Source organism: Dendropsophus ebraccatus, chromosome 9 (genome assembly GCF_027789765.1).
Source record: "Dendropsophus ebraccatus isolate aDenEbr1 chromosome 9, aDenEbr1.pat, whole genome shotgun sequence".
NCBI lineage: Eukaryota > Metazoa > Chordata > Amphibia > Anura > Hylidae > Dendropsophus > Dendropsophus ebraccatus.
The window spans coordinates 65,496,071-65,522,394 of record NC_091462.1 but is presented as its reverse complement, the minus strand read 5'-3'; the positions used below and the strand labels follow the sequence as shown (position 1 = coordinate 65,522,394).

At 46.8% G+C, this 26,324-nt stretch overlaps 1 protein-coding gene across 2 annotated transcripts in view; it reads left to right on the top strand.

The window, feature by feature from the left end:
* Window positions 1-26,324, top strand: part of ANKRD44 (ankyrin repeat domain 44) — a 552,838-nt gene that overhangs the window by 433,278 nt on the left and 93,236 nt on the right. For both annotated transcript variants that reach the window (XM_069983563.1, XM_069983562.1), the window contains one exon: window positions 12,962-13,049. In XM_069983563.1, coding sequence (XP_069839664.1) covers window positions 12,962-13,049 — 88 coding nt within the window. The remainder of the gene's footprint in view (window positions 1-12,961; window positions 13,050-26,324) is intronic.

The window sequence follows — 26,324 nt, the reverse complement described above, 5'->3', positions numbered from 1 at the left end:
GTCTTGTTTTGTGTGCCTCACTTTACCGCAGGTGAGGGAACGCAGCCAAGCTGTCCGCTGCCGCCTAGGGCAGAGTGTGGCAAGCAGGTAGGGACAGCTAGGGCGGGTGTCATCGGCAGGGACTACACTGTCTATTTGTCCTCCCAGTCCCCATCCTAACACCTACTGTGTTCATCTAGAGGAAGGCAACAAAAATAAACAACAACCTTATAAGTCAGGTGTCAGAAACTTACCTTGTCCGGATCCAGCGGCGTCTTCCTCTAGCTCGGCTCCGGCTGACGGCTCAGGAGCGCGCCGCTGCTCCGCCCGCCGGAGCCGAATGACGTCACGGAGACCCGACGGCGTCCCTAGCAACCGGGGACGCCGTGGTGTCACGTGATCGTCAGCCGGCCGGCCGGCTCGCAGCTGAGGTGCCTTGCACTCAGGCTGAGTGACAGGTCGCCCGGCCACTCAGCCTGCAGTGCACCAGCTGCAGGTGGACTGGACTCAGGAGGCCGGACCAATCAGCCTTTGGTCCGGGCTCCTGGTCCAGTATAAAGTGTTTGTATTGACAGCAGGGTATCGCTGGCTATTAGTTCGTCTAGTCCCAGCTCCCCTGCTCCGTCCCAGCGTTCCCTGCCCTATATCCCATTCTGCTTGTCTTCTCGTGTTATTGACCCTCCGCCTGACCTGTGACTATTCTTTGCTTGCCGATTCTGTACTGTGTTGCCCGTGTGGTTTGATCTGGCTCTGTTGACTACTCTTTATTGTGTTTTGTCCGTCTGTCGTGTTTTGTGTTCCACGTATTCAGTACAGGGAACGTCTTCGTGGTTGTCCGCGACCGCCTAGGGTCGACTGAGGCAATTAGGCAGGGACAGTGGGTGGGATTAGATCAGGGCCCACTGTCTGGTTGTGTTTGCCGTTGCTGACAGAATAGCCAGCCCTATACTGCCCATTGCCCCATGGACGACAGGACCGCCATGTCCAATATCGTGGACCAAATGCAGCAACTTAATACCATGGTCCAAGAACTTGCTATGAGAGTCCAGGATCAGGAGACGACATCACGACAGCTCACTGTAACCTTCCCATTACCTCCCGAACCACCCGTCCAGCTCCCTGATAAGTTTTCGGGGGACCGTAGTAAATTCCGTACTTTTCGGGAGGGGTGCAAATTGTTTTTTAGGTTACGGCCACGCTCCTCAGGAGATGAGACCCAGAGAGTGGGTATTATCATGTCCCTCCTCCAAGGACCCCCGCAGGAATGGGCTTTTTCTCTACCCCCTGACTCTCCTGACCTAAGGACCACCGACCAGTTCTTTTGTTCACTGGGATTGCTGTATGATGACCCGGATTGTGCAGCCAATGCCGAACGTCAGCTAACTGGGTTAAGACAGGGTCGCCGTCCAGTGGAAGAGTACTGCTCTGAGTTCAGGCAGTGGAGCTGTCTCTCCACGTGGAACGACCCAGCCCTCCGGTTTCAGTTTCGGGAGGGTCTTAGTGACCGATTGAAGGACATGCTAGTAGCATACCCCACTCCTGACTCGCTCGAAGAGAGCATGACATTAGCGATCAGAGTTGACCGTAGACTAAGGGATCGACAAAGGGAGAAGGGTACTCCTGACCATCACAAAACCCCTGTCTCTCCTGTTCCGTTCTCCAAACCTCCCCTTCCTGTCTCACCCCCTTTCGAGGAGCCGATGCAGGTAGACTCCACCGATGCCAAGGCCCGAAGAGCCCATCGCCTGCAGAATAAGCTGTGCTTTTACTGTGGAAAGACAGGACACCAGGTTCGGCAGTGTCCCAACAAGCCAAGATCTTCGTCGGAAAACTTCAACGCCTGAGAGATTATCGAGGGGGTCTCTCAGGCGCTCAGGTATCCTTAAAAAATAAACTGTTGTTGCCCATTTCCTTGGTGTTGGGAGATAAATGTATTAGTGGGTATGCCCAGATCGATTCTGGATCCTCAGCCAATTTCATTAACCCCATGTTTTTTTCAGGCTTAGAGGTATGTCCCTTGCTGCTCCAGCGTCCAGTTGGTGTCACTGGAGCAGACTCTGCTCCCTTTTCACAGGGGGATGTACGGTATAGGACCCCTTCCATGGAGGTTAAAGTAGGGTCTGTCCATGTTGAAAACCTGGATTTTCTTGTTATGCAGAATCTGTCGTCTGATGTTATCCTGGGGTTACCCTGGCTGGATGCTCATAACCCGGTTTTCGATTGGTCCAAAAGGGAACTTGTGCGCTGGGGGCCTGGGTGTGCATCACATTGTATCGCAGTTTCCCTTGCTGGGTGTTCCCCGGCGGAGGGAGAGATTCCCGAATTCTTGTTGGATTATTCCGATGTATTTGATGAAAAAGCAGTGGACGGGTTGCCACCTCATAGACGGTATGATTGCACCATTGATTTAGTTCCCGGTTCCAGATACCCCCGAGGTCGAATATTCAATTTGTCCTGCCCTGAAAGAGAAGCCATGCGAGAATACATAAAGGACAGTTTACGCAAAGGCCACATACGTCCTTCTTCTTCTCCCATGGGTGCTGGCTTCTTTTTTGTAGGCAAAAAGGATGGGGGTCTCCGGCCTTGTATCGATTATCGGGAACTAAACAAGATCACTGTGAAAAACCAACACCCCCTACCGTTGATCCCAGACTTGTTTAATCAAATTGTGGGCGCTAAATGGTTTTCCAAGGTTGATTTACGGGGGGCTTATAATTTAATCAGAATCAGGGAAGGTGACGAGTGGAAGACCGCATTCAATACCCCAGAGGGCCATTTCGAATATCTTGTTATGCCCTTTGGGTTATGCAATGCCCCGGCGGTCTTCCAACACTTTGTTAATGATATCTTCCGTGAGCACCTTGGACGTTTTCTAGTTGTCTACCTCGATGACATTTTGATTTTCTCCTCAGATTGGTCTTCCCACGTAAAGCAAGTCCGCACGGTAATGGAGCTTCTGAGACAAAATAATCTTTACGCCAAGGTGTCAAAGTGCCAATTCGGTATCCAGGAGGTCTCGTTTTTGGGTTATAGAATCACCCCCAATTCTTTTGGTATGGACCCCCTTAAAGTAGCGGCTATTATAAAATGGGAACGACCTAGTAACCTGAAGGCCTTACAAAGGTTTTTAGGTTTCGCTAATTATTACCGGAAATTTATTAAGGGGTTCTCAGTTATAGCTAAACCCCTCACAGATCTTACTAAGAAAGGGGCGGATCTGGTACACTGGTCCACCGAGGCTATACAGGCATTTGACATCCTTCGGCAATGTTTTTCAGAAGCTCCAGTACTAGCCCAACCCGACTTCGAGCGCCCTTTTATTGTTGAGGTGGACGCATCCGAGGTGGGGGTGGGAGCAGTTCTATCTCAGGGTACTGACACTCTTACTCAGCTTCGGCCAGTTGCGTACTTCTCGAGGAAGTTCTCCCAAGCGGAACGCAACTACGATATTGGGAATAGAGAATTATTGGCTATTAAGATGGCATTTGATGAGTGGAGGCATTTCTTGGAAGGGGCCAAACATAGAGTCACAGTGTTAACAGATCATAAGAATCTCATTTATCTGGATACCGCCAAACGACTCTCTCCACGTCAGGCCCGATGGGCCCTGTTCTTTACTAGGCTTGACTTTGAGATCACATATCGACCTGGCTCTCGTAATATTAAGGCTGATGCCCTCTCTCGCAGTTTTGATTCCGGGAACATTCCTGAGAAACAGGTCGATACGATCTTGAAACCAGGGGTTGTGGTGTCTGTCCTACAACCTGACTTGGTTACTCTCGTGGCTGAATCTCAGGATTTAGCCCCCCATAACACTCCTGACTCCCTCCTATTTGTGCCACCGAACCTTCGCCTCCGGGTCCTGGAGGAGATCCATAGTTCCGTGTTGGCAGGACATCCAGGGATAGCAGGCACTAAATACTTGCTCTCGCGCCATTTCTGGTGGCCAACTTGGGCCCGAGATGTCAAATCGTTTGTTGAAGCATGTGAGGTCTGTGCTAGGTCCAAGGTTCCCCGTAGGCCACCGGAGGGATTGTTGCATCCCTTGCCGGTTCCTACGAGACCTTGGACACATATATCTATGGACTTTATTACCGACTTACCAGTATCTAGGGGTAAAACTGTCATTTGGGTAGTGGTGGATCGATTTTCCAAAATGTGTCACCTTGTTCCCCTGCGTAAACTCCCTAGTGCTCGTTTGTTGGCCACGTTGTTTATCGGTCATATTCTGCGGTTACATGGTGTCCCAGAGAATATTGTTTCCGACAGAGGTGTCCAGTTTGTGGCCAAATTCTGGAGGGAGTTCTGTGGGAAGCTGGGAATCTCTTTGTCCTTCTCGTCGGCTTTCCATCCTCAGACGAATGGACAAACTGAGAGAACCAACCAGTCTTTGGAACAATTCCTGAGATGTTTCATAGCTGATACGCAGAATAAATGGCGAGACTTCATTCCTCTAGCCGAATTTGCTATCAACAACCATGAACAACGTTCTACTAATATGTCACCTTTTTTTTGTAATTATGGTTTCAATCCCAGGTATTCGTCCGTTCACTCTGCTGAGTCTGTCAATCCCTCAGCTGAGACAATCTTTTCTAAACTGTGCACAGTTTGGGCCCAAGCTCATCAGAGCTTGGTTAAAGCCCAAGAGTCCTACCAAAAATTCGCTAACAAAAGACGCATATCTGGCCATCCATATGCAGTGGGTGATAAGGTCTGGCTCTCTACTCGGAATCTTAAATTAAGGGTACAATCGGGAAAACTGGCGCCCAAATACATTGGGCCGTATACTATAGTGGAAATCATTAATCCAGTTACTTTCAGACTTAAATTACCTGCATCTCTTAGAATTCATTCTGTGTTTCACAAAACTCTGTTAAAAAAATATATACCGCCGGTGTTTCCATCACCTCCTCCTGCCCCCGTGGTCGTTCAGGGTGAATTGGAGTATGAGGTGGAGAAAATTCTAGACTCACGTTGGGTACAGGGATCATTACAGTATTTGGTCCACTGGAGGGGCTATGGACCAGAGGAGCGTACTTGGGTGGCACTTAGGAACGTGCACGCTCCTCGACTGATCCGACTATACCATACGCAAAATCCGTCTAAGCCCGGGCCAATGGATAAGGGTCCTGAGGCCCCTCATAAGAAGGGGGGTAGTGTCAGGAACTTACCTTGTCCGGATCCAGCGGCGTCTTCCTCTAGCTCGGCTCCGGCTGACGGCTCAGGAGCGCGCCGCTGCTCCGCCCGCCGGAGCCGAGTGACGTCACGGAGACCCGACGGCGTCCCTAGCAACCGGGGACGCCGTGGTGTCACGTGATCGTCGGCCGGCCGGCTCGCAGCTGAGGTGCCTTGCACTCAGGCTGAGTGACAGGTCGCCCGGCCACTCAGCCTGCAGTGCACCAGCTGCAGGTGGACTGGACTCAGGAGGCCGGACCAATCAGCCTTTGGTCCGGGCTCCTGGTCCAGTATAAAGTGTTTGTATTGACAGCAGGGTATCGCTGGCTATTAGTTCGTCTAGTCCCAGCTCCCCTGCTCCGTCCCAGCGTTCCCTGCCCTATATCCCATTCTGCTTGTCTTCTCGTGTTATTGACCCTCCGCCTGACCTGTGACTATTCTTTGCTTGCCGATTCTGTACTGTGTTGCCCGTGTGGTTTGATCTGGCTCTGTTGACTACTCTTTATTGTGTTTTGTCCGTCTGTCGTGTTTTGTGTTCCACGTATTCAGTACAGGGAACGTCTTCGTGGTTGTCCGCGACCGCCTAGGGTCGACTGAGGCAATTAGGCAGGGACAGTGGGTGGGATTAGATCAGGGCCCACTGTCTGGTTGTGTTTGCCGTTGCTGACATCAGGTGCCAGTTGCCACATACTAGGGGGGAAATATGCTCTCCACATTAAGTATAGTAATCAAAATAAATCCCTAGATCATTGTCCTATCACTAGAAATCTAGTAACCACAGCTTGTGATTAGAGATACTTACAGAGCTCTTATCTCTTCTTAGTTATATAATTCCATAGTTTTATAGTTAAGTAGGTTGAAAAAAAGACATCAAGTCCATCAAGTTCAACCTAGAGAAACCCTACTGTGCTGATCAAGAGGAAGGCAAAAAACCCCTATGAGGCAGATAACAATTGGCCTATCACAGGGAGAAAAAAATTCCTTCCCAACTCTAAAATGGCAATCAGAATAAATCCCTGCATCAACGTCCTATCACATGAAATCTAGGGCCCATAACGTGTAATAATGTATTTATCAAAGAATGCATCTAGGCCTCCCTTGAACTTATTTAAAGCGTAACTGTCATATTTTTTTTTATTACAGAAATCAGTAGTATAAGCGATTTTAAGAAACTCTGTAATAGGTTTTTTCAGTCAAAAAAGCCTCCTTCTGTACTCAAGAAGCAATCTCCCAGCCTCCCCCCCTGACTTCTTATCTGTGCATTATCAGGAAAACACGTCTTCATTACAGAGAAGCCAGTGAAGACGGGTTCTGCTCTCTCCATTGTAAGCCTATGAAGGGGGGAGGGGCTGAGGGAGATGAGGGAGCAGGAAGAGGTGACATGAAGGTCAGCTGTTTGTAGATTGTCTGGGCACCTAAAACGCTAAATTCAGGTGTCAGAAAGGTCAGTGCTTATCTATGAACTTACTGAGAGAAGATTGCAGGATGTTGTGCTTTGCAGGACTGCTCCGTGCTCAGTCACTCCTAACAGCCCCTCCCCTCTCCATAGCCACATAATGAAGACAGAAATGCTGCTTCATTTGATGTTAGGGGGGAGGCTGGGAGATTGCTTTTTCAGTACAGAAGGAAACTCTTTTGGTTTATAAAACCTATTACAGAGTTTCTTAAAATCGCTTGTACTGTTGATATTTAATGTTTTCAAAAAAATGACCCTGAAATGACAGTTACCCTTTAAAGACTGAGCCAATTTTCGCTTTTGCTCTTTCATTTTTTCCTCCTGGTGTTTAAAAAGCTATAGCAGTTGCACTATTTCACCTACAGACCTACATAAGCCCTTATTTTTTGTGACACTAAATGCACTTTGCATTGACCAACTTCATTTTTACATAAAATATGCTGTACAAAATTGTCTGTGCAATAAAATTAAAAACAAAGGGCAAGTTCTTTTTATTTGCGGGGGGGGGGGGGGGGGGGGGGGGGTTGCGTTGACACCGTTCACCCTTTGGTAAAACTGGCATGTTATCTATGTTCCTCAAGTCATTATGATTACAGCAATATGTAACTTGTACAACTTTTGATTAAAAGGTTAAAAACTTAAAAAGTTCTTTAAATTGCTCTATTCCCATGCTTAGAACACTTTTATTTTTTGGTCTATGGGGCTGTGTGAGGTGTCATTTTTTTATGCCATAATCTGTTCTTTCTATCAGTACCTTGCTTGGCAGACGACAATAGCCACACCACGGGGACAAAACTCCCCCCCCCGACTCCAATGGCGACCAGAATAATCCCTGGATCAACGTATCACCGAAAATCTAATGCACATAACTTGTAATATTATGTTGTTTAAGAAAAGCATCAAGGCCTCCCTTGAACTTATTTAAAGTGACTCTGTACCCACAATTTGTCCCCCCCAAACCACTTGTACCTTCGGATAGCTGCTTTTAATCCAAGATCTGTCCTGAGGTCCGTTCAGCAGGGGATGCAGTTATTGTCCTAAAAACAACTTTTAATCCTGCAGCGCTGTGGCCGGGGCTTACATTTGTATATGCATTAGGCTGGCACCACCTCTCCGTCCTTCCTACCCACCCTCCTCATCATTAGGAATGCTCCAGGAACATTTATTGCTGTTTGAGCTTTGCACAGGTGTATTAACGATCCAGCTCATGTTCATTATACACACAGGTGAGGAATAGGAAGCAATCTGCCTGGATCATTCCTAATGATGAGGAGGGTGGGGAGGAAGGACGGAGAGGTGGTGCCAGCCTAATGCATATACAAATGTAAGCCCCGGCCATTAGACACAGCGCTGCAGGATTAAAAGTTGTTTTTATGACAATAACTGCATCCCCTGCCGAACGGACCCCAGGACAGATCTTGGATTAAAAGCAGCTGTCTGAAGGTACAAGTGGTTTGGGGGGGTCAGATTGTGGGTACAGAGTCGCTTTAATGAATTGGCCATGACAATATCATGTGGCAGAGAGTTCCACAGTCTTACCGCTCGTACAGTAAAGAACCCGCGTCGATGCTGATGGTGAAATCTTCTTTCCTCTAGACGTAGAGGATGACCCCTTGTCATGGTTACAGATCTAGGAGTAAAAAGACCACTACAAAGACCTCTGTACTGTCCACTCATATATTTGTATATTGTGATCAGATCGCCGCTAAGACGTCTTTTTTCTAGCGTAAATAACCCCAAGCTTGATAACCTGTCTTGGTACTGTAACCCACCCATTCCCTTAATGACCTTTGTTGCCCTCCTCTGCACCCGCTCCAGTTCAGCTGTATCCTTCTTATATACCGGTGCCCACTTTTAACCCCTAGACGACCCTGGACGTAGGGTTACGTCATGGAAGTCTGTCCCCAGACGACCCATGACGTAACCTTACGTCCTGGGTGTTTCTCCCGCTATGAAGCGCGCTCCGGAGCGGAGCGCGCTTCATAGCAGGTGGGGGCCGGCTGCAAACAGCAGCCTGGACCTCACCGGTAATGACACGCTGGAGCGATCGCGCTGCCGCGTGTCATTAACCCCTTAAACGCTGTGATCGCGCCGCGGCGTTTAAGTGTAAGTGACAGGGGGAGTCCCCTGTCACTTACCGATCGGGACCCCCGCAGTGTGACTGCGGGGGTCCCGATCGTTGAAACGGACTGCCGGAGGTCTCTCACCTGCCTCCGTGCGGTCCGATCGGCGATCTGCTACACTGAGCCTGCACAGGCAGGCTCAATGAGCAGATCGCCGATAACAATGATCAATGCTATGCCTATGGCATAGCAATGGTCAGTGTAGAAATCAAAGTACTGTATGTAAAAGTCCCCCAAAGGTACTTCAAAAGTGTAAAAAAAAAAAAGTTCAAAACACTATTACACTACCCCAAAACCCCTCCCCCAATAAAAGTCTAAATCACCCCCCTTTCCCATTATATAAATAAAACATATAAAAATAAATAAATAGATAAACATATAATATACTGTAGCATGCGTAATTGTCCGATCTATTAAAATATAACAAGCGTCATTGTGATCGGTAAACGGCGTACACGAAAAGAGGGGAAAAAGTGCGCAGATTACCGATTTTATGTTACATTATATATTAAAAAAAATCTATAAAAAGTGATCAAAACGTCCTATCTTCACAAATATGGTATTAATAAAAACTAGAGATCATGGCGGAAAAAATGACACCCCATACAGCCCCGTAGGTGAAAAAATAAAACCGTTATAAGCGTCACAATAGGCCCATTTTATTAATATTTAATTGCCAAAAAAAAGGATTTCATAAAAAAAATACATATATAACATTAGAGAATCTGTGTAACCTGCATATGGTTGTGTTCGGGCTGACCTATAGAATAATAGTATCATGTCGCTTTTACCATATAGTGCATTACGTAGACACAGGAACCCCCCAAACGCTACCATATTGCATTCTTTTTTACGATTTCACCTATTTATATCTTCATAAATAATATATTTGGAATTCCGTCATACATGTTATGGTAAAATGAATGACGCCATTACAAAGTACAACTATTCCTGTAACAAACAAGCACTTACATGGCTTGTAGATAGAAAACTGAGAGTGCTAGAGCTCTTAGAAGGGGAGGAGGGAAAAACGGAAACACTAAGATCAAAATTTGCGCGGTCCACTGGGTCATTTTGGGCCTGGTCCTCAAAGGGTTAATTACAATTTTTCTGAATTTCTAACAAAAAATCTGCAAATTTGCAATGTGGCAGGTTCTTGCGCTTGCGCTGTTTACCATGCGAAATCAGGGATGTGATAATTTAGCTCGGTGATTACACACTTGGTGATATCAAATATGTATGTTTGTTTATTTATTTAAAGGGGAACTCCGGATAAGAAAAACTTGTTTTCTATTAAAAGTACATTAAAAGTTAAATATATGTGTCTATACAATGTATTACCGTACCTGTACGGTTTTGCCACACTGGTAGCTGATAGAAATCAAGGAAGTAAAAAAAAATGGCATCTGTGCAAATCCACATTGTCTCCTGCTCCTTCTGCTCTCCCCCCTCCCATGCCTCTTTCTCAAATTGTGTGTGTTTGCTGAGATCAGGCAGATGATGCAGACAGGGTGCAGGGCGTGATCTCCCAGGAGGCTTGGCTGGATCACCCAATCCCCTGAGTGATTCACCATCTCTAACCAGCCAGAAGCAGGTGTTGCACTGATTTCTCTGATTGTGCAGGTGTGCAGTGAAACTAGGGCTGTGTTCACCCATGTTGGCGTGTCATTGCAGTACTGCAGCTTATTCACAAAAATGTTGCAGTAACACAAGTAAATGATGCTAAACGACAGAGCGCATCAGAGCCTTATTGTGGGGCTCAACTTAAAAGATAACAGATGCTTGATCATAACATTTGCGTGGAAATGAAAAGAAAAAAAAATCAAAAAGTTCTTTACTTTATTCCAATATCAGCGTTAAAGGTAGACAATACAGAGTGCTGTGTGGTGTTACAGGTAGAAAATACAGAGTGCTGTGTTGTGTTACAGGTAGAGAATACAGAGTGCTGTGTGGGTGGGACAACAATGAAATTATAAAGTACTGCAAATAATTCAGTAACTCAATGAAACGGCAATGTGTGAACACAGCCTAGATGTTCTGCAACAGCTTTGGGCGGGGAATAGGCAGGGTGGAGGACTGTGATGAACAGCTGAGGGAAAGCATTGCATTCTGGAACCTGTAGTACTGTGTACAACTGATAAACCAGGAAGTGCAGAAACACAAAACAGAACAAAACCCCCCAAAACAATTGGATTTTTGGTAGTTTCAAAAATAGAATAGATAGGTAAGTAATGCTTTATGCTTCTGCAGAAGTTTAATTTTTTTTACATCTACCTGGAGTTCCCCTTTAATTTATTTATAAAATAGGAAAAGGGGGGGTGATTCAGACTTTAATTAAGGAAGGAGATTTTTTTTATTTTAACTTTTAGTCCCCCTTTGGGAATTTTATTATTACTGCAGTGATCTCTCATAGAGATCAATACAGTATACTGCAATCTATTACCGCGCCGGGATCAGCGTTATTCAGATGCTGCAGACCAGCCAGTTAGGCAGAAGGGATCGCCCTTCCGCCATCTCCCCCACTAGACACCAGGGATGGGGCTGTAACGCTAGTTAGATGCAGCTGTCAGCTTTGACAGCTGCATCTAACTAGCTAATTAGCTGGGCACATCGATCGGCCGCGGCGGCTAAATGTTCGCGGTCCATGGCTGTATGCAACAGCCGGGTGCCGTGTGCTGCAGAGAGGGTCGACGCCATGAGCCCTCTCTGTATCTCCTTAATGGCGGCATGACGAGTATACTCGTCATGTGTTGTTAAGGGGTTAAAGGGGTAGTGCGGCGCTAAGCAATTATTTACAAAATAAAACACATTACAAAGATATACAACTTTGTAATGTATGTTATGTATGTGAATGGCCCCCTTCCCCGTATTTCCCCCCACCCACGCTAAACCCAGAAGTGTGGTGCATTATACTTACCTGATTCATGTTGACCCCCGGCCGCCATCTTGTGACAATGATGTAATCTTCGAACCGCTCCAGCCGTCCCTCATGCCTGCCCCCCTCTGCCGCGTTATCAGCTGCTCAGCCGCGATTGGCTGAGCATAACTAAGCTCAGCCAATCGCGGCTGAGCAGCTGATGACACAGCAGAAGGTGGCTGGCATGAGGGACACATCATCATCTGCTCAGCCGCGATTGGCTGAGCTTACTAATGCTCAGCCAATCGCGGCTGAGCAGCTGAAGACGCGGCAGAGGGGGGCCGGCATGAAGGAGGGTTGGTGCGGTCCGGCCGGCCCCCGAAGGCAACGTCATTGTCCCCAAGATGGCGTCCGGGGTCGACACGAATCAGGTATGTATAGTGCACTACACTTCCAGGGGGGGGGGGGGGGAACACGGGAAAGGGGGCCATTCACTAACATTACATGCATTACAAGGCTACGTTCACACTACGTATATTTCAGTCAGTATTGCAACCAAAACCAGGAGTGGATTAAAAACACAGAAAGGATCTGTTCACACAATGTTGAAATTGAGTGGATGGCCGTCATATAACAGTAAATAACTGCCATTACTTCAATATAACAGCCGTTGTTTTAAAATAACAGCAAATATTTGCCATTAAATGACAGCCATCCACTCAATATCAACATTGTGTGAACAGATCCTTTCTGTGTTTTTAATCCACTCCTGGTTTTGGTTGCAATACTGACTGAAATATACTGACTGAAATATACATATACTGACTGAAATATACGTAGTGTGAACGCAGCCCAAAGTTGTATAACTTTGTAATGTGTGTTATTTAGTGAATAATTTTCTAACGCCGCACTACCCCTTTAAAGAATCAGCAATGAGAACATCATGTGGTAGAGAATTTCATAGTCTCACTGCTCTGACAGAATCCCTGTCTATGCAGGTGGTCAAAAGTTCTTTCCTCTAGATATAGCAGATGCCCCCTTGTCATGGTTTCAGACCTAAGAGAAAAAAGATCACTAGAAAAATCTCCGTACTGTCTATTCATGTATTTGTACATTGTGATCAGATCACCTCTAAGACATCTTTTTTCTAAACTAAATATTCCTTTAATAATCTGTCTTAGTACTGTAGCCCACCCATTCCCTTCAACATTGGTCGCCCTTCTCTGCACCCGCTCCATTACAGCCATGTTCTTCTTATATACAGGTGCCCGAATATGTACACAGTATTCCATGTGTAGAATACTCCTATCAGAAGAGCCTCTGGTGCATGGTGCAATGATGCTGATGCTTATTTTTCTCTTCCTCCTTTAGTCATCAATGGGCATACATCCTGTTTACATTTATTACTTGAAATGACAGATCAACCAGAAGTTGTAAACGCAGTGGATAGCATGAATCGGTAAGTTGCTTACTGTATTTGTATGTGCCAAACAGGTTGCAGCTGTCAACTGAAGTTCCAGTTGCTGTGGAAATATCCTAATAGTACTGTGCAGATTCTCTTTTTTCTTTGTCATATTTTGCCTATATCCCACTATTGTGACCATGTATACATAGCGATGTGCACAAAGTAGCTCCAATACAATAATATACATTAGTGGACATATGACTATGGTAGTCACAGTTCTCCTATAATATGTTTATCCTCTCCTCTTCATTTTAATGTGCTATTATTAAAGGACCAGCTGATAGGTCCTTTTAGGGGTTTTTGCACAGTAGCACAAGGTGCTTTTAATATGGCATTTTTGTGCAGCATTTTTATGAAGTAACCATTTTATCATTATGCAAATTAGATAATTTAGTGCAGCAGGGGTGGTTCTTTACCCCTCAGTGCACCATTACATCCACCCATCTGCTCCTCTAAGCATGCCCCTAATGAATACTAAGGCCACCCCACTGCAACTACCATTGGGGCAACCTTACTGTAGCGAACAGCCTCATTGGCTTGGAATATCCGTGCCCTAACTTTGCACCACCCCTCCGTCCCTCATCCCCACCCCCTTTATCATTAGGAATGCCCCTAGAACCTTTTCTCCTGTCTGAACATTGCACAGGTGCCTTAACCCCTTAGTGACCGCCGCACATATTTTAACGGCTGCCACTAATGGGCTTTATTCCGATGCGCACGCCTTTTAATGGCGAACGCATCGGAATAAACTACCGCCCGGCGGCGACAGCAGAGCGGGGGATCAGCGGTCAGTGTGACAGCTGACCCCCCCCCCCCCCCCCCCCAGAAACTGCCCGGAGCAGAGGATTCTCCGCTCCGGGCAGTTTATCCCATTAAATGCCACTGTCAAAGTATGACAGCGGCATCTAACGGTTCTAACAGCGGTTCTAACTGTGGGTCCCGGACGGCGGCGCGGGAATACTCACGCGATCGCGATGTCCCGCGGCGAAGTCCGGTCCCCCAATGTTGCCATGGTGATCCCGGGGTCCTAATGAAGGCCCCCGGGCTCACCATGCATATGACATCCTGCTGACAGGAGTGGCTGTGGCTATTGCCTGTCAGCAGCATGATCACATGATACAATACACTGTACTGCAAAAGCAGTACAGTGTATTGTATCAGTGATCAAAGTGTTACACTAGTGTACAGTAATGTACACTAGTGTAAAAGTAAAAAAAAAGTGCACCAATCACAATACCCCCCCAGCCCCCCCCATAATAAAAATGCAATACTTCACTATAAAACATTACATAAAACTGATCAAAAACACAAATCCTATACATATTTGGTATCGTTACGTCTGTAACGAGCCAATGTATAAAACAATATCAATAATTATACCGTACGACACACGCTGTAAAAATAAAAAAAAACAGTACCAGAATAGCTGTATTTTATCAATCCACTTTAGAAAATATGTCATAAAAGAGATCAAAAAGTCATATACAAATAAAATTTGGTATCAATAGAAACTACAGATCTTCCTGCAAAAAATAAGCCCAAAACCAGCTCTGTCGCTCAAAAGAAAAGAACGCTATGGATCTTGTAATGTGGCGACAGTTTTTGTGGGTTTTTGCTAGGAAGATAGTTTCTATTGCGCCAAAGTGGTAAAAGTTAAAAAAACCTACACAAATGTATTATGCTATTAGTGACCGCCGATACAGATTTTTACGGCGAATACTAATGGGCCCTATTCTGCTGCCATCAGCTCTTTATGGCGATGGTGCAGAATAGTGCAGCCGCACCGCTAATGCCCTGCAGCCCTTTCCTCTCAGCTATGGGAGGGGTTGGAGCAGAGTGTGGGGTCAGTCCCGGACGCTGCTCGCACCGACGATCGCCGTTATTACCAGTATAATGGAGGGCACAGGTAACGGGTATTGCTGAACGCTTTCATCTCCTTTCACCATGAATCCACAGTGAGAGGAGATGAATACATACCCCCCCCCCTGCCCCCCCCCCCCCCCGGAATAACCTTTGTGTTCACAGTGATTAATTCCTTAGGGTACAAACACACTTGCCGTATCCGCAGCAAGTTTGTCCGCAGCCCGCCCCGTTAACCCCCTGGCCGCCGGAGACTATACGTCACCTGATCCCGACTCTGGCTTCCTTCGCTGATTCCCGGCATGTCCCGCTCGGCTAATCTGTGTGCTTCCCCGCCGCAGCGCACTGATTGGCTGAGCGGGCCGTGAAGACGTTGGGAGCCCCGAAGCAAGCTGGAGGAAGCCGGGATCAGATGACGTATAGTCTCCAGTGGCCAGGGGGTTAACGGGGCGGGCGGCAGGCAAACTTGCAGCAGGGATGTACATCCCTGCTGTGAGTTTGTCTGCCATTAAGTACAAGGGGCACGAGTCTCGCTGTGGATACAGCAAGTGTGTTTGTAGCCTTAAAAAAAGATCAAACTCTCATTCTTTCCACCACCAGAGGTGGCGGAGAGCATGGGGCAATGATCGGGGACTAGCCGATGTGGTCCTGGTACAAGTGATCAGCGGTATATACTATATACCACTGATCACTTGTTCCAAATGCTGCCGGCAATTTTTATCCCTGTCACCATAAATCATTGGTGAAGGGATAAAAAGTCAAGTGCCCCGGATTACCTGTAACCACCCGCATTACCTGTAACCACCCCAGATTACCTGTAACCACCCTGGATTACCTGTAACCACCCCGCATTACCTGCAACCACCCCGCATTACCAGTAACCACCTCGGATTACCTGTAACCACCCCGAATTACCTGAAACCATCCCATATTACCTGTAACCACCCCCCATTAACTGTAACCATCCCAGATTATTCATAACCACTCCAGTTTACCTGTAACCACTCAGATTACCCGTAACCACCCCAGATAGCCAGTAAACACCCCCAGATTGCCTGTAACCACCCCAGATTGCCACAGGCTGCCCATAACCACTACAGGTTGCCCATAACCACCCCAGGTTGCCCGTAACCACCCCAGATTGCTCGTAACCACCCCAGATTGCCTGTCACTCCTGCCCCAGATTGCCCATCACCACCCCAGTTTTCCTGTGACCCCCCCCCCAGATTGCCCATCACCACCCTCGATAGCCAGTAAACACCCCCAGATTGTCTGTTGACTCCCCAGACAGCCAGTAAACAACCCCAGATAGCCAGTAAACACCCCTAGATAGCCAGTAAACACCCCCAGATTGTCCATTACCACCCCAGATAGCCAGTAAACACCCCCAGATATCCGGTAAACATCCCCAGATTGCTCATAACCACCCCAGATAGACAGTAAACACCCCCCGTCACACCCCAGATTACCTGTAATCTCATTTTCTAAAAAATTTTTAGTCGGCTTTGTGCCACACAGAGAGGGAAGAGATAATGTCAATAAAACATTGCTCCTGATGTCCCATGCCCAAAGGTCCAGTGTGCCCGCTTGCATGGTCTCGGTGGACGCTGAAAAAGCGTTTGACCGGGTACACTGAACTTCACTCTACTCTCCTACAGGTTGGTCTGGGGGGAGGGATGTTGGGACGGATAGCTGCACTTTATCATAATCCGACTGCGAGAGTTAAGGTTAACGGAATCCTTTCGTCCTCGTTCCCTATAGCCAATGGGACGCGACAGGGATGCACACTGTCACCAATGTTATACGTCTTAGTGATGGAGCACCTAGCAGTGGCCCTGCGCACGTCCCCCGACTTCACAGGCATTAAGCTCTCCCGATCCGATTATAGACTGGCGTTATACGCTGATGACCTACTGATCTATGTGTCCGACCCGACCTCGTCCCTGCCGGCCATCCTGAAAATATTTGAGGCCTATGGCCAGGTAAGCAACTTCAAAGTCAATTACTCTAAAACCGAAATCTTAAACATCTCCCTCCCTCCTGACCTGGTCCTTTATCTGCGAGACTCGTTCTCGTTTCGCTGGCAAACTTCTGCAATCAAATACCTGGGGGTATGGATCCCCACGGACCTTACACAACTGTTTTCCCTCAACTTCTTGCCCCTGCTAACCCGCAAGTCTGATCTTGCCAACTACAATAGACCGCAGCTGTCCTGGTTTGGCTGCATTAACGCAGTGAAAATGGATATACTCCCGCGTTTTCTTTATGTTTTTCAGGCGTTCCCCATACTCATCCCCGCCACCTATTTTAAACAACTGCAGACTCTGCTGAGGAGATTTGTCTGGGGTCCTCTTAGGCCGAGATTGAAATACAAAACGCTGACACGCCCCAAATTGTCTGGTGGAGCTGGACTCCCGGACTTCTCATTATATCATAAAGCTGCGGTCCTCACGAGGATAGTGGACTGGCTACACGGTGACAGCAGCAAACAATGGGTGAAGGTGGAGGGTCATTTGTCTCCAATCTCCCTGAAATCACTCCCGTGGGTCTTCCCCACTTTCTCCTGCTCTGGGACAGATTGCTGCCACTGTATAGCCTCTCACACCGCGCTGGAATCATGAGTCCCCTATTTGATGACCCAGCATTTCCGCCAGTGTGTAGGACGGAGTGTTTTCTGGGGTGGTCGTCGAATGGAGGTGTCAGGATGGGTCAAATTCTAGGAGCAAACGTTACTCTGCCACCCCTGGCTACTCTGCAGGCGGCCTGCACGGAGAGAGCACTTTCCTGGTTCGAACATGCACAATTAAACGTTTTCTTAGACGCAAATTCCCGAATGGTATACTGTCGAATTCTCCTACTGACCTAGAGGTAATCTTGATGGAGTCCTCTCCTCCAACTAAGGTCGTATCCCGGCTTTATCGCATACTCCTAACGGAGGATGCTGACCCTGACATTGTGTTCATGCTGGCCTGGGAGGGGGAACTTGGCCGCTCCTTCTCTGCCTCAGACAAGCAACGTATTTTTACTCTGACACACAAACTACCCATGGCCTGTCATGCACAAGAAAAAAATTTCAAAATCCTAACCATATGGTATAGATGCCCGCAGCTCCTTCACCAATGTTACCCTGCCAATGTTACTCTGCTGGCGCTGTTAGGCGGACGTGGGCACGATGCTTTATGTGTGGTGGAGTTGCCCGTTGTTGTTGTTGTTTTGGCAGGCAATCTTTGATATCTATGCCCAAGTCACTGGGACCTCTGTTTCGCCCACGCCGGAAATGGCTTTATTGTCCTTGCTCCCGGGGTCTCCCTCCGCCCTCAAAAAGGGCTTGCTTCGCCACTTCCTTACAGCCGCCCGTACAGTTATTCCCAGGCATTGGAAGTCTCCTCTTCCTCCCTACATTGCTGAATGGGCTAAGGAGATGGACTCCCTACATAGAATGGAATCGCTGATGGCAGAGGAACACCTGCAGGGGAGTAAGGTTGACCAGATATGGCTGGCGTGGACCTCTTACAAAACTGACCCCAGGTTTGTACAGTGGTTGGCCTGAGGGAGCTTGATCCAGCAACTGGGCCCCAGAGTGGATTCCTTTCCTTTCCTCTCTCCTTCCCTGCCTCCCCTCCCCCCCTCCTCTTTACGACTGTATTGCCTGATTCTCTTTCTAAGTTACTTCCTATACTCTTACTTGTACTCTTCTCTTTGTTGATTGTTAGAGGCTTCGAAGCCTCACACTCTTAAGGCATCACAGGCTGATATCTTCCTAATGTCTTGTTTAACCTTTCTAGCCTTTTGCCACATTATTGACTCTCCATTTGTACTATTTTACTTTGCCTGTGTGGTTCTGTATGGACCCCTGTTTGATGCACCTATAGCTTTGTTATTGTGTGATCTTGTTCAGGGATTTGCCTCCCTGTTTTCTTTGTTTCTGTATTTTCTCTGAAAACATAATAAACACAGATTTACGTAAAAGCATTACTGAGCTATAAGCGCATAAAGTGAGACAGGTCAGATTTGGAAAAAAGAGCCTGGTCATTAAGGTCCAAATAGGCTTGGTCCCTAAGGGGTTAATGTTCCAGCCCATGTGCCGTGCTGACAAAGCTGATGAATAGGAGACAATCTGCCTGGAGCATTCCTAATGATGAGGAGGGCGGGGGGGGGGGGCAGAGTGGGTGTGCCAGCCTAATGCATACACAATCTAGGTCACAGCCGTTGGGCACAGGGCTGCCAGTTTAAAAGTTGATTTTTAGGACAATAACTGCATCACCTGCCGAACGGACCCCAGGACAGATCTTGGCTTAAAAGCAGCTTTCGAAAGGTACAAGCGGTTTGGGGGGGGGGGGGGTCAGATTGTGGGTACACTTACATTTGTGCATGCACATAGGGTGGCAGAAAGGAGCTCCATGTCAGACTGGAAAGAATACATTCCTTCCTGCAGGATATACAGCAGCTGAAAAGTACAGGAAGACTTGAGTTTTTTAAATAGAAATAATTAACAAATCTGTATAGCTTTAAAATTAAACCTTTTTTTTCTTCAGAGTACCCATCTAACCCCTTAACAACAACAATTGCCATTAGTGACCCAGCAAAAGATGGCGCCACTGCCACCCCCACGATGGCCGTGATCAGCCGGCCAGTATCAAAGAGTTAAAAAAATGTGTCCCCGGGTTCTGGCAGAACAGGTGTGTGTGTAGTGCACCATAATCACCTGATTCGGGCGCCCCGAGCACTGATACGGCGGTCCCGCAGCGTCCTCTTCTTCCGTCATCTAACTTCAGCTCCCATCGGCTTCCCGTCGTCTAATTTTGGCTATCTTCGGCTCCTCTGGCTTTTCCGTTGTCTAAATTCGGCAATCTTCGGCAGCTTCGCTCTACTGCCCCCTAGCGGCTGATCAGTGTTTATTATACACAGATCAGTTGCTTTGTTTTGTTTTTTCACGGCACATGTTCTACATATGTGCCAGTCACCAGTGGGGTCCATATCCTCACTGCACCCCTTGTTAGATTCCTTGAGGGGTGTAGTTTCCAGAATGGGGTCACAGGAGCTTTGTAATTGCGACATGGCCTCCATCTTCCATTCCAGCCTCTAAATGGCGCTCTGTCCCTTTGGTGGCTTGCCCTGTGCCCATATGGCACATTATGTCCACATGTGGGGTATTGTCATACTCAGGGGAAATTACCCTACACGTGTTGCATTCATTTTCTTTTTTAACCACTTGTGAAAATAGAAAATATAAAGGCCAAACCAACATTTTAGTGTAAAAATTTTAAAATTTTTACACTAAATCATTGACCTTGTCTTGATTTTTTCATTTTCACACAAGGGGTTAAAAGATTTAAAAAAAAAAAAATACAAAATGTGTAGAGCAATTTCCTCTGAGTACGAAAATACCCCACATGTGAACACAAGTGCCATGCGGATGCAGGGTAAGCCTCCAAAGGGAAGGAGCGCCATTTGGTTTTTGGAGGCTGGATTTGGCTGGAATGGATTTCGAGGGCCTTGTTGCATTTAAAAGGCCTCTGTGTTGCCAAGACAGTTGAAACCCGCCACAAGTGACCCCATTATGGAAACTACACCCCTCTGGGAATGTAACAAGGGGTGTAGTGAGCATATGGACCCCACTGGTGACGGGCACAAATGTGGAACAATGTGGCGTGAAAATGAAATATTAAATTTTTTACACCATAATGTTGGTTTAGCCTTGAATTTTTCATTTTCACAAGCAGTTAAAAGATTTTAAAAAAAACTATGTGTAGAGCAATTTCTCCTGAGTACAAAAATACCCCACATGTGGACATAAAGCGCCATGTGGGCGAAGGGCAAGCCTCTGAAGGGAAAAAGCGCCATTTAGATTTTGGAGGCTGGATTTGGCCAGGATGGATGATGCAATGTCGCATTTACAAAGCCCTCATGCTGCCAAGACAGTGAAAACCCCCCACAAGTGACCCCATTCTGGAAACTAAACCCCTCAAGGAATCTAACAACGGGTGCAGTGAGGATAATGACCCCTTGATGTCGGGCACATTTGTGACGTGAAAGTGAAAAAAGGAAAATTTTTCCTTTCGCGTCACATGGTTCCTTATTTGTGCCCGTCACCAGTGGGGTCCATTTGCTCACTGCAACCCTTGTTAGATTCCTTGAGGGGTGTAGTTTCCAGAATGGGGTACCTTGGGGGGGGGGGGGGTTCCAGTGTTTTGGCAACACGAGGCATTGTAAATGCGACATGGCCGTTGAAATCCATTCCAGTGAAATTCAGCTTTCAAAAGTCAATTGGCGCTCCTTCCCTATGGAGGCTCGTCCTACGCTCGCTTGGCCCTTTATGTCCACATGTGGGGTATTTCTGTACTCTAGAGAAACTGCGCTACACATTTGTTTTTTTTTCTTTTATCCCCTTGTAAAAAATGAAAAATTGAAGGCTAAAACAACGTTTTAGTGTAAAAAATAAAATTTTTCCTTTTTCATGCCACATTGTTCTAAAAATCTGTAAAAGCACCTGTGGGGTCCAAATGCTCACCGCACCCCTTGTTACATTCCTTGAGGGGTGTACATTTCTAAATGGTGTACCTTTAGAGGTGTTTTTTATGTTTTGTCACCCCAAAGCCTCTGCCAACCTGAAGTGGTAGTCAAAAATGACCAAATATAACAGAGGCGTTAAAATTCACTAGGTGTTCCTTTATATCTGAGGCTTGTGGTTGCGTCAAACAACGCAATAGGCCCACATATGGGGTATTTCTATAAACTGTAGAAATGGGGCAATAAATATTAGGGTGCATTTCTCTGGTAATAGGTTTACAGTTATGAAAGACTAGAAAATGTACCCTGCGCTGCCCGGGTATAAAGGTTAAGTGTGTTAATTAGATTTGTTCTAAGGTGCCCAGGAGGCCAAGCTAAAGGTATTGTTTCATCTGAGTTATGCCCCTATTCCATAGGTCGTTTAGAGGAGCAAACAAGCGCTCTCAGCGCTCGTTTGCTCCTCGTTTCCCGCTCGCTGCCGCCGCTATTCAACGCGGCAGCAGCGAGCGGGTGAGTGCGGGAGGGGGCGGCGGGGAGCTGCGGGGGGGGCTGCCTGGGGGATCGCTGATCGTCCGGGCAGCCCATAGGATATAGCAGCGTCTGCTGCCGATGCTCCTATTCAACGGAGCGACGGCAGCAGATGGCTGCTATATCAGTCGCTTGTTTTTCAACATGTTAAAAAACAAGCGACTGCAACGGTCAGCCGACATGAACGATGTCGGCTGATCGTTGCACTCTATTCCACAGGACGATTATATGTAGCTGCCGATATCAGCCGAATACGAACGATAATCGTTCCGTGGAATAGGGCCTTTAGGGCCCTATTCCACCGGACGATTATTGTTTGCATAATCTTTAACGATTAACGATCTCAAACGACCGCTATTGCGAAAGACCTGAAAACGTTCACTCATTTCCATGGAACGATAATCGTTACTTATGATCGTAATTGCGATCGTTTTTCTTCGCTTTTTATTCGCTATTGCGTTCGTATCTATTGCAAACGACCGAACAATGTCTTATTCAATACGAACGATTTGCAAACGTTTTGCGAACAAGCAACAATAAAAATAGGTCCAGCTCTTATAAAGCGATCAACGATTTCTCGTTCGGTCATTAATCGTTAACTACATTTCAACCGAACGATTATCGTTTAGATTAGAACGATTTAACGATAATCTGAACGATAATCGTCCGGTGGATTAGGGCCCTTAATCAGTGGAATTAGTGTATACCTGTAGTGCATAGTTGGAGGGGTTCTGTATACCCACAATGTATAGTTTTTAGGGGTCTCGCATATCTGTAGTGCATAGTTGGGGGGGGGCTGAATACCTAGAGTGTATAGTTGGGGGGGTCCTGTATACCTGTAGTGTGTAGTTTGGGGGGGGCTGTATACATGTAGTGTATAGTTGAGGGAGGTCCTGTATACCTACAGTGTACAGTTGGTGAAGGTCCTGTATACCTGTACTGTATAGTTCGGGGGTCCTGTATACCTGTAGTATATAGTTGGTGCTGTATACCTGTAATGTATAGTTGGTGGAGGTCTTGTGTACCTGTAGTTTATAGTTTGAGGGTCCTGGATACCTGTTGTGTATAATTGGTGGAGGTCTTGTATACCTGTAGTATGTAGTTTGGGGGTCCGGTATACCTGTAGTGCATAGTTTGAGGGTCCTGTATAACTGTAGTATAGAGTTGGTGGAGGTCCTGTATACCTGTAGTGTATAGTTTGGGGTCCTATATACCTGTAGTATATAGTTGGTGGAGTTCCTGTATACCTGTAGTGTATAGCTTTGGGGTCCTGTATACCTGTAGTATAGAGTTGGTTAGGGTGCTGTATACCTGTATTATATAGTTGGTGGAGGTCCTGTATAGCTGTAGTGTATAGTTTTGGGTTCCTGTAAACCTGTAGTGTATAGTTTTTGGGTCCTGTATACCTGTAGTGTATAGTTTGGGGTCCTGTATACCTGTAGTATATAGTTGGTGGAGGTCCTGTATACCTGAAGTATATAGTTGGTGGAGGTCCTGTATACCTGTAGTGTATAGTTTAGGGGTCCTGTATACCTGTAGTGTAAAGTTTGGGGTCCTGTATACCTGTAGTATATAGTTGGTGGAGGTCCCGTGCACCTGTAGTGTATAGTTTTGGGGTCCTGTATACCTGTAGTGTCCTGTATACCTGCAGGGTCGTATTTACCATTAGGCACCCATGGTCTGGTGCGTAGGGTAGCACCTTGCAGAGGGGCAGTACGCTCCCGTTCAGACTTGCCAGAAAATCTGGTGTCTTTTCGAAGGGGGTATGGCAGTATTGGTCAGGTCTGGTATAGCAGTGTTATTCAGTCACAGTGTGTCGGTATTGGTCAGGTCTGGTATGGCGGTGTTATCCAGTCACAGTATGGCGGTATTGGTCAAGTCTGGTGTGGCGGTGTTCTCCAGTCAGTGTGGTGGTATTGGTTATGTCTGGTATAGTGGTGTTATCCAGTCACAGTATGGCGGTATTGGTCAGGTCTGGTATGGCAGTGTTATCCAGTCACAGTATGGCGTATTGGTCAGGTCTGGTATGGCAGTGTTATCCAGTCACAGTATGACGGTATTGGTCAGGTGTAGTATAACAGTGTTATCCAGCACAGTATGGCGGTATTGGTCAGGTCTGGTATGGCAGTGTTATCCAGTCACAGTATGGTGGTATTGGTCAGGTCTGGTGTGGCAGTGTTTTCCAGTCACTGTATGGTGGTATTGGTCAGGTCTGGTGTGGCAGTGTTATCCAGTAACAGTATGGTGGTATTGGTCAGGCGGGGTATGGCAGTGTTATCCAGTCACAGTATGGCGGTATTGGTCAGGCCTGGTATGGCAGTGTTATCCAGTCATAGTATGGCAGTATTGGTCAGGTCTGGTATGACAGTGTTGTCCAGTCACAGTATGGCGGTATTGGTCAGGTCTGGTATGACAGTGTTATCCAGTCACAGTATGGCGGTATTGGTCAGGTCTGGTGTGGCAGTGTTATCCAGTCACAGTATGGCGGTATTGGTCAGGTCTGGTATGACAGTGTTATCCAGTCACAGTATGGCGGTATTGGTCAGGCTTGGTGTGGCAGTGTTAAATGTGACGTTTGGAGCTATTACCTACCTATCCTGATGCTAATTGGTGAGTGAGGATGGGGCACCTTCAGGTTTAGTGCCTAGCGCAGCAGCAGCTGGTAATACTGTCCTGTATACATGTACTGTATAGATGGAGTAGGGGGTCCTGTATACATGTACTGTATAGATGGAGTAGGGGGCCCTGTATACATGTACTGTATAGATGGAGTAGGGGGTCCTGTATACATGTACTGTATAGATGGAGTAGGGGGTCCTGTATACATGTACTGTATAGATGGAGTAGGGGGTCCTGTATACATGTACTGTATAGATGGAGTAGGGGGTCCTGTATACATGTACTGTATCGATGGAGTAGGGGGCCCTGTATACATGTACTGTATAGATGGAGCAGGGGGTCCTGTATACCTGTAGTGCCCTGTATATACATGTACTGTATAGATTGAGTAGGGGGTCCTGTATACCTGTAGTGCCCTGTATATACATGTACTGTATAGATGGAGTAGGGGGTCCTGTGTATACATGTACTGTATAGATGGAGTAGGGGGTCTACCAGTTATTTCTGTGGATGTTGTGAGGCAGCTGCCCTAGCAGCCATTGCTCCCTGTGAAAATGAAAGCAGTAATCCTATTGGTTGCTAAGGCTCCCAACTGCCGTTTACTGCTGGAGACATGCAGCTAATTATATCACCTGTGTGTGCAGTGTGGAGATTTTCCCATTCATCTCTATGGGGCGCCGCTCTTCCCCCTCCCCTCCTGTACATCTGGCGGGGACGGGACCTTCGCCATAACCTTCCCTGGCACCCAATGTATCTGTGGGCCAAATTTGGGGTCAAACGGTTCAGGCGTTTGGAAGTCTATTTGGGACAGACAGGCAGACAGACAGACTTTCATTTTTATGATATAGATATTGGATTACAATAAAATCTCTGCAAAGAAAACTTAAATTTTCAAATTTCTTACACACTTAGCTTTTATTTCTGTGATTCCTCTAAAGGGTTAAAAAAAACTTTCTGGATGTGCTTTTGCAGAGAATGGGGGGGTGCAGTTTCTGAAATTGGGTGCTTTGTGGGGCTTTCTAACATACAGTCCCCTAAAATACACTTTATAGGGGTAGTGCGGCGCTAAAAAATTATTCACAGAATAACACACATTACAAAGTTATACAACTTTGTAATGTATGTTATGTCTGTGAATCGCCCCCTTTCCGTGTCCCACCACCCCCGCCCGTGTACCCGGAAGTGTTGGTGCATTATACATTACCTGATCCGTGTCGCGCATGTCCTCCATCTTGTGCCAAACGTCATCTTCGGCCGGCCACGTCATCAGCCGCTCAGCCGCAATTGGCTGAGCATAACTGTGCTCAGCCAATTGCGGCTGAGCACAGCTATGACGCGGCGGAGGGGGGACGGCGGCAGCGATTCGGCCGGCCGGCCGAAGATGAAGTTTGGCACAAGATGGAGGACATGCGCGACATGGATCAGGTAATGTATAATGCACCAACACTTCCTGGTACACGGGCGGAGGTGGTGGGACACGGGAAGGGGGTGATTCACAGACATAACATACATTACAAAGTTGTATAACTTTGTAATGTGTGTTATTACTGAAAATTTGGAAAATTGCTGCTAATGTTTTAAGCTTTCTATTGTCTAAAAAAAAAAGAAAGATATTTTAATAAATGCTGCCAACATAAAGTAGACATGTTGCTAATGCTATGTAATATATAATGTATGTGGCATAACCATTTTCAGTGTAAGCAGAAAAGTTTCAAAGTTGGAAAAATGCATTTTTTGACAATTTTTCACGTT